Here is an 8946-nt window from a genome sequence, read left to right on the forward strand (position 1 = left end):
GGTGAAGAGGGAAAAAAAAAACTGCAAAAGCGGAAGCTCAAATCTTGTCAGGACCTGCGAGTGAGCATTGCAACAGGAAACGAGTCATGTGACGGGGAGGAGGAGGGAAGTTCAGCAGTGGATGATTTTTGGAGAGCTCTTTGAAAAAGCCAGCTGCCCGCTGTTCTTCGTCTTCTTACAACTCGGACGAACGTCAACGCAACAGAGGAGCCGAGTCTCAGAAATGGTTTTGTTTGATAGTTCTCGATGGTACGTGGAATAAGGGACTCAAATCTTTTTGGATGAGGACACTTTGGAAGTGAATGATGACATCTGTGAAAGTACCAGGAGTCGCTATGAGCAACGAGACACTTTATCTCGCGCTTGTGCTTCTTTCTGTCATCAGTTATGTGTCAGGTAAAAATTTTGCTATGCTCACGTTTTATGTTTTCTTTTTTTAAATTTTTTTTTTTTTAGATGTAGCGCGCTTTGTTCCCGTTGTGGTGGTTTTTACAGTGCTCCGTAAATAAAACGGAGATAAGTGCTAACATACAGCACACACCATATTTTGTTATCTTACATTTTCCGAAAAACATTTTTTGAAATGATTTTTTAATCCCTATTGCCATATAAATGTGTAAGAAGTTAATACAGTGCAAAATCAAGCATGCAAGGAGCTTTCAAGTTTTCACGAGAGGAGCAAAAAGTTTTTGGCGCACTCATGAAAAAGCTCTGGTCTTCTCATAACTTTTCTTGCGCTATTATGATTTTCAACTCTCGTCTGTTTTCATATTTATTGATCATAAACCGTTGATTTGAGTTTTTCTTTCTAATACAGGACAGGGTGTCCCCCAGGTTGACTCGCTCTCCGTGAATGTTATAGATGGCGAGGTGGTCGTCTTTTGGAAGCAACCCAGGAACACCACATCTGACATCCAGTACAATGTGCAAATGGCAAAGTATGTTTGCCATTTTAATAATCATCTGACTTAATATTCAAGTCAACAAGATCAGCGTATTTTGAAGTGAAGTATTTCCGTTACTGACAGATATGCTTTGTGCTATTAGGCTCGCTGGTGAATGGGCCATGGTGCTCAGCTGCACAGGGATTACAAATACCTACTGCGACCTAAGCCGACTCATACAAGACTATGGACCCGGCTATAAGGTCAGGGTCCAGACGGTGGACGGAAACAACATGTCAGCTTGGACGGTGAAGAAATTCCTCCCAAATGCAAGTAAGCGACACTATGTAGTTGTACGTTATGGTTTGCTGTGGTATGTTGTGGAAGCCTTTAACAAACGTAGGCAGTGAAACCATAAGAGTTCGCGGGGAAAAGGTTTTATAAGTATAATAAGTGACAATGAGTTATTTTAAGTTATGTGGAGTAAGGCTGTGTAATTAATGGAAATTCAGTTCCGATTATTACACAAAGGATTACAAAATTGGCATAATCGTAAAAAAAGTTGTTTGAATAATCGTAATTTCAATTATTACAAAAATAATCGTGATTAATATTTTTTCATAATCGAGCAGCCCGAACGTGAAGTTGTGTTGACCTATATTATGTTTATATTCTGCCAAGAATTTAAAGTTTGCTATGTCATGTTTTCGCATACGACAGTTCCCTGGTCACTTTTTGGACAGTTACGCTACGTTTCTTACACGATATATTGCGATGGGCCACTGAATAAAGATAACTTATGTTTTGTTAATATAATATTTTCTAATTTATGTTATGTTTTCGTAAGATACGTTCCATTATGGGATCAAAAACGGTTCCCCAGGATTTTTTTTCCCCATTATGTTAAAAAAACCCACAAAAAAACACAATAATAATAATAATAATAGGCTGTTTCGCTTTCTTATGTTAGTGTGTTAATTTCAGTTACATTCTGTTGCATTACATTATCCCGTGTTTATATTATGTAGCTGGGTTACGTTGAATTTAACGCAAAACTATGTCATGACTTAACTTTTTGATATGATGTAATAATGTTAGTTTCAAAAACCAACACTGCCCCGAGGTCAGTTATGAAATCATTGAAGTTGTTAACTCTGACAAGATTTCTGTGTTTTGTATAATAAAATGACACATCAAGATTTTATTGACGGTTAGGTTATAACTCAAGGAAGTGTTGATTGCATTTTCTGGATTAGTATATTTTCTTGGGTCACATTTAAGTTTCACTTGGTAAAGGTTATGCATTATTATGTTATAACATTTGTTTACCTTTACCTTCGTTTTGTCTGCTTGGTTCATGTGAGCGCTACCTAAAGAGGATCTTTTCTTACCTCACAGGTAAACTGCAACCTCCTTCCTTCACATTATACGCCACCTCCAGCACGATAACAGTTCGTGTTCATCAAAAACCTATCCTGAGAAAGCTCTTTCCCTTCGGGGTTACTTACATCATCCACCTGGAGGAGAAAAGCGAAAACAACAAAGACGAAGTCAAAGTAAGCTTTGAAGGAGGGGGGGGGAATCGAAGAAATGACTGATAAAATGACGCACTCACCGTATTGTTACTCCAATTTTACAGGAGACAATCGCGTACCTGACAGATGATGTGGATCAGGGCTCGAAAACTTTCACTTCTCTCCAGTGGGGGGTCGAATACTGCGTCAGTGTCATGGTGGAGGGAAACGGTGCTTTGTTCAGGAGCAATTTATCCCAGAAACAATGCCTGACGCTTCCAGAGCAAGGTGAGCACAACAACACGGCAAAGGATTATTTTTTTTTCCTCCATCGAACATAGCAAATTATTTTCACCATTCTAAAATATTTATTATTATTGCACAGTTTTAAGTAAAATTCTTTAACGCTTTATAACTATAAAGATAAATTACACAATGAGTAATGAAACTTGGAAAGTAAAATTTGAATGAACTGCTCACCCCAATTTTCAATGTTAGCTTGTTGGCTAGCTAGCTTGCTAGCGCAGAACCTCGGCCGCTCACGTTAGAATCAAAAATGGAAAACAAAGTGACCCTTGTTCACTATTTTCAACTTCATTAAATATACAATTTTCATCAAATTGATTTATTCAACGTGGACAAAAATGTATTTGAGGATATGTGTTGGTTTAGTCCTTTTTTAGTGCTCTAGTTTATCTTATCATCTTAAGCTATGCTAACTGGCTAAGGGAGCAATGGATTCTTGGACTTCAAAGACTAAAATGTATTTTGTAAACCTTTTGTGTTTCTTTCCAGAATGGTTCATAATTTCAGTGTCATCCCTGACGGTTCTGGGCATGTTGGCTGTGCCCGCCATTTCGGCAGTTGGTCTGCTTTGTCACCTGAATCGTCCAGCAAAAACACCTGCTGCATTGGTACGCAAACACAAAACATTCTCTTGAACTCACAGTTAATGCCAGGTGACCATATTTTGGTGTTTTAAAAAATGGGGGAGGGGCAGAAGAGTCGTTCACCCTCCTCTCACTATATAAGAACGCGCATAAGCGGTTTACCATCACCATTGCGACGAACAGTTAGCTAGCTAGCTAGCTAGCTAAAACTTCAACCCCCCCCCCCCCAAAAAAAAAATTTTAACTAATAGTGTGGGTTCAGCATATTCAGTGAACAAACCCACAGAGTAAGAGAATGGAGATTTGTCATAATTTTTAAAGCATCATTTTATATTCTTTGTGATTTTTGGTAATCATTCAAATGTGATAGCCGTGGTGTGTCGAATTTAGAACACGTTTATTTTCACTTCACAGGGACTTTAAGTCTCAAGAGCACCTGTGACTTCAATTAAATTACTCACTAATCGCAGTGAGAGGCTCTGACATGTCTAAAACAAGACGATGTGTACCGGTCACCATAAAGAAAACAGCAGATTAAAATATCACAAAGGGCACAATTTGAATATGAACCAAGGCTCATTCTCTCTTCTCTGTTATTAGAAATCCCCCGTGTCTGGCTGGCATCCCCTCACTTTCGGGGAAGGGCCAATGGAAGTGGTGACAGACAAAGGTTGGTTCCTGTCCGGCAGAACAACAGAAGTGAAGAACTCTGCAGAAATCCCACAACTGAAGGCTGCGCTTCACATTTTGGAAAAAAGCGACGACAGATCGAGCCTGGACAGCGGTGTTAGCATGGACAGCGGTGTTAGCATGGACAGCAACGCGACAGAAAAACGAGACACAAATCCACAGAGGAGACAAGAAGATAGCGGTTGTGGAAGCATGGTAGGGACCACGTATTCTCATCAGGATGACACGGTTCCGACGAGGTGGAAAGACAGCGGAGTCGGACTCGGATGCCAATTGGAATCCACTACCATGAACACGATGGGACACGGGAGCGGATCCGTCAAAGAGTTTAACAGTTATCGCAAGCAGACCCCTGCGATGCAGACTCATCGCGACGAAGGGTCCAAACAGATCCTTCCGTGTCCAGTTTTGGCTGAGGTGGTCTCGGGCTATCGGGCGGGGCCTCAGTCATGTATCTGCTCCGGCGCGGCTCGCTGCTCCTGGTGCCTCCAACGCATCGTCCACGAATCTACAGCGATTCAAAGGCAGAGAAGCCAGTTGAGCAAAGAAGACTTTTCAAATGATACAAAAAGGACACCGACAGAAAGAACCGAGGCGTTCCCGCTACTAACAGCGCTGACACAAGGGATGGACCTTAACATGAACACGGTGGCCATTTCGCTTTGTGACTTGCAGCGGGATACCGACTGATCCACTCGGAACACTTTTAAAATAATGCTGACAAAAATAAACGTGCGTAGGAAATACAAGCAAAAACATGTTTATAGGAAGGAAATTGAACTGAATATTTCTGGCAAAAGGGAAGCGAAACCATTGTGGAAATTTACAGACATGTGTGACGTTTTTTTTTTTGTTTTTTTGTGGTCTTTCCTCTACTCCCACCGGCAGAAACTGTCAGAAATGTTTTGACATTGCATTTTGCCCAAGATCAATTGACATGTCAGGGCTAGACATCAGGCAGAAAGTTACAAGTTTGCTTAACGCTTACATCCTGTTCGGCTCACGTTTGACCGGGACGTTTAAACTGACATGATAAAAATTAAAATATTGAAAACTTGCTGCCCTATTTGCAAATCCTCTTGCAAAGTACATTGGCGCCACAAAGTCTCTTAAAAAAAAAAAAAAAAAAAAAAAAAAGATGAGATCCGATTTGTTCCGTATTCTGAGTGGTGAGCATTGCATGTACCTGCTTCGTTTTTTTGAGTAGAATTTTTTAAGGGACTCAATGTGATGTGTTTGAAATGTGTAATTAAAGATAAATCAGATTTTTTTTTCCCAGAGACTTTCTAGTCACCCTGTATATACGTGAGATTAATTGTTATGTCTCATCATTCATTATCTGAAATATTTATTTATTTATTTTTTTAAAATAAATCCATGTGAGCTAACAATGTTTTTGTATTTACTACGAGACAAGAGTGAACATGACCAAAGTTTGCTTTTGCTGTATGCAAGTCCTCCCCTTCAAAACAAAAAGCGGGCTGAGAGGAAATCATTTCCTCTTTCAAGTAACAGCATGTTTTAGAAGAAGTCAATGGTTTCATCACGCCGAGAACGTCACACATAAGCATATAGTTTGCTATTTTAGCGATTCAAAAATAAAAATCAAATATTTTGGAGACGTGTTTGTTGAAAAGTGGCGATTTGTTTGAGCAAAATACAATTTCATATTCTAAGTACACTAATCATAAAGCCAATTAGGTATGCACATACGCAGTGGTGCCTTGAGATGAGAGTTTAATTTGTTCCGTGACCACACTCATAACTCAAAAGAATCATCTCTCCTATCAGATATCAGACTCCCTCACCCACCCGAAAAACAGCAAAAATTCTACTCGTTTTTAATTAGTAAAATAGCACAATATGATTTTGTACTTCATCAAATCAAAAACACTCACTTACGACATCATTAAATCAAATGTAAAGAATTAAACAATTTTTTTTTGCGTCATTTCAATTTTGCTGCTGCTTCTCACGTTTGCGCTTTTGTGTGGACTTGTACAAAACATCCTCAGTAAGATGCTGTAATACTGGATTAGTTGTTTTTTTTTTTTTTTTGCAGAAGATAAAGAATATATGCTTGTAAGTGTTGCCATATTATTTGGCTACATATGTAGTTCCACTGTTGGTGTTGAAATATCCATTGCTTAAAAGATTTTAGCAGCGAGACATCGATACGTTTCATTAGCCTAGCTAAGGCTTTTTGTTAGCTTTAGCCTAGCGGCATTTCCTAAAGCAAAGTTGTGGAGTTGTTTCAAATATACTATAGATAATTCTATATGCGTGCGGGTATGTTTTTTTTTTTTAACTATTTGATACGATAGAAATTGATTGTTTAACTCTGCACTTACAGTTAAAATTTAGCTGCAGCTATTTTTTTTCCATTTTCTCTCAACGCACTAACACCTTCTAGTTTCAGTTAGAAATTAAATGAATATTTTTCTTCTTGCAAGGTGCGTTGCGGTTGACAGTAAACATGACTCTTAGACGAGGTGTTATTTATTTATTTGTTATCAGCCGAAGCATCTGAAACGTTTTTTCTTCAGTCCTATTATGAGAAACGCAATGAGTCATTAAAGTTCCATTTCTACGTCAAAAAAAGGGACCTGACGTGTAAAAATAAAATTAAAAAAACTGCGTTACTACCAATGTGTTTTTTTTCATTTATTTTTATTTGTCATATTTTCAATAAAGGCAGGGAGCGAGTCCATTTATACACAAAAGCATTTGCAGCACACAGCTGGTCACATCACAACAAAAAAAAAAGTCCAGGCGTCTTGGCGGGTAAATCCCATTTCATCTCCTTCAAACGTAAATCCCGATATTCTGAATATGTATTTTTTTTTTTTCTTTCAATGACAAAGAGGTGACAGCTCATTTTTTGAAGCCACTGATGGTGAAAGGACGGGGAGACTTTTTTAAGCCCACCTTGCTGCGGAGAGAAAGATTCCAATGCTCAGTTTATTCAAGCGGAACAAACCATTTGAAATCATTTCTTATATACTCACGTGAGCACTCTGTCTGTCAACGGGCGTTCTAAAGAGACAAAGAGAAGTTTTTTAGAATGTGATGGTGTGAGAGGAAAAGGGTTTCCTGCTCGCTCACCTTTCTTCTTGCAGCATTTTTTGCAGGCTTTGCATTTGTACTTGTAGCAGAACTGCACGATGGCGATGGTGAAGAGGATGGCCAGGATGCCAAAACCCACAGCCACCCCCACCGCGGTGGGGTTTACACTACTGCCTGACAACACGTACACACACGCACACACACACACATATTAGGCCATAATAATAAACGATAAAGTCGCTAAAGAACAATTGCAACTTTAAGGCTTCTTAAATTTACTTCATTGATTCAATTATTTTTTTTAGAGAATAATGCTCTGGTTTCAGTGACACAGTCAAAGAGATTGATTCATCAAGATGTTTAGAATTTTGGTTTTAATCCACAATGTTAGTGAAGAACTGCATGACGATTTAGAAACCAAAAACAGCGTTTATGTGATAGACGGCAAATCGTGTTTTAAAAATCATTCAAAAATAACAGAAGCATTACATAATAAATGGCAACCCCAATCAGCAGTTCAGGAATTAAAACGCCCCCCCCCCGGCGACTATTTTTGGAATGATTGCTCATAGATGACACAAATGTCTATTTGAATCTGATATTTTATAAAATAAAGTAAAAATGACTTTTTTTTTCAAGAATATTTTAGGATTGACATATATATATAAACATGCTACCTCTCTGACAGTGTCGATAAAAACTGAGCATTGCCGGCGTTAAAGTCATAATTCAAATTCGCAACATTAAGGTGATCGAGTAAAATATATTATACTGTACAAATAATTCTTAAAGTGAATCGAAAAGTACAGTCAAACTTGTTGAACATCTAAGAAGTGCGACAGAGTCACACAGTCGTCACACGACACAACACCAAAAAAAAAAAAAAAACTCTTCTTACCATTATTGCCCATAGCGGATGACCTCGTGAACCCTCGGCTGTCGTTTCTCCTCAACGCCACTCAAGCAAAGAATCGATCCGATAAGCGATAGATCGAATTTTTAACGATCAAAAGTGAATATTGCCTTCTGTGCTTTCTTCCGACATCTTCCGTCTGAGTGTCGGTGTTCCCCATACCAGGCATTTTTTAAAACCGGTCCACCTGCCTTCTTGTTGTCGTCTTTCTTCCTTGCATACGTTAATGCGGGAAGTGGATCATGCGGCCGCTCTTTCGTTACAATTCGACCCAGTGAAGAACTTTGATACTAAATCAAGCGGCAACATTTGAGCAGAGACTCAATTGTGTTCAAAGTGTGGATTTGTTTTTGTCAATTTTTAATTCAATTACTTTTGGAAGGGCTGTGAGAACATTCGAGTTAGCTTGCGATGTGGGGCACGTAAAATTAGCCAAAATAGGTTCCAAATTAAATTACAATTAAGTGGATAACGCAGCACCAATATTAAAGGGGAAGTCAACCCCTCCAAAATAAATGTTGCAATAAAATGTTCTATGCACCTCAACTAGTCGAAACAGAGCATTCTGATTATTATTGTGTTTGGGGAATATGAGTTAAGCTGAAAAACCCACCCGATTTTAGCCATCTCAGGGCGGTGGCCATTTTGTCTCTTTTATCGACTGAAAATGACATCACAGGTGCATTGGTCACTACGTGTCTGCACTAATACACACAGATAGAGCGAACCTTGGCTCAGATTGCTGAGTACATTTGCAGGGAAGAATACCACATTTGAAGTCATGTGTTCACTTGAAAGATGATGTCATGAAGTGCTGGCGAGGAGGCGGCTGACAATACCATTAATAAACAACTCGCATGTATAAAAATGTAAAGGAAGAAATGATATGGAACTTTTTATGTCAACATGTTCCACAAAATTCTGAAAGTCCCTGTCAGTAAATATAAAATCTTCTAAATTTGACACGCCACAGACAAGAGTTTTTTTTT

The 8946-nt window shown here is 38.7% G+C and overlaps 1 protein-coding gene and 1 long non-coding RNA gene across 2 annotated transcripts; one reads left to right on the forward strand and one right to left on the reverse strand.

Annotated features, from left to right (window-relative positions):
- Positions 1-109: 109 nt before the first annotated feature.
- Positions 110-6093, forward strand: il10ra (interleukin 10 receptor, alpha). Its single transcript, XM_088300955.1, has 7 exons — positions 110-396; positions 818-938; positions 1048-1217; positions 2283-2440; positions 2524-2686; positions 3194-3312; positions 3889-6093. Exons 1-7 carry the CDS (start codon positions 303-305, stop codon positions 4666-4668), a joined length of 1605 nt encoding a protein of 534 aa, XP_088157081.1. The 5' UTR covers positions 110-302; the 3' UTR covers positions 4669-6093.
- A 534-nt stretch (positions 6094-6627) lies between these two features.
- On the reverse strand, positions 6628-8130 carry LOC148333344 (uncharacterized). Its single transcript, XR_015844264.1, has 4 exons — positions 7943-8130; positions 7084-7218; positions 6987-7014; positions 6628-6910 (listed from the first exon to the last, which is right to left on the reverse strand). It is a non-coding gene; the product is annotated as an uncharacterized LOC148333344 (long non-coding RNA).
- Between the last annotated feature and the right edge of the window lie 816 nt (positions 8131-8946).

The sequence above is a fragment of the Idiotropiscis lumnitzeri genome, chromosome 7 (assembly GCF_059441095.1).
Source record: "Idiotropiscis lumnitzeri isolate Australia: NSW breed Sydney's pygmy pipehorse chromosome 7, RoL_Ilum_1.0, whole genome shotgun sequence".
Lineage (NCBI taxonomy): Eukaryota > Metazoa > Chordata > Actinopteri > Syngnathiformes > Syngnathidae > Idiotropiscis > Idiotropiscis lumnitzeri.

What these genes read in the sequence shown, in the direction of transcription:
- il10ra (XM_088300955.1), top strand. Translation starts at nt 303, where the DNA reads ATGATGACATCTGTGAAAGTACCAGGAGTCGCTATGAGCAACGAGACA. An exon ending in GAAATTCCTCCCAAATGCAA is followed by an intron (nt 1,218 to 2,282) that starts GTAAGCGACACT and finishes CTTACCTCACAG; the next exon opens with GTAAACTGCAACCTCCTTCC. An exon ending in ACAACAAAGACGAAGTCAAA is followed by an intron (nt 2,441 to 2,523) that starts GTAAGCTTTGAA and finishes CCAATTTTACAG; the next exon opens with GAGACAATCGCGTACCTGAC.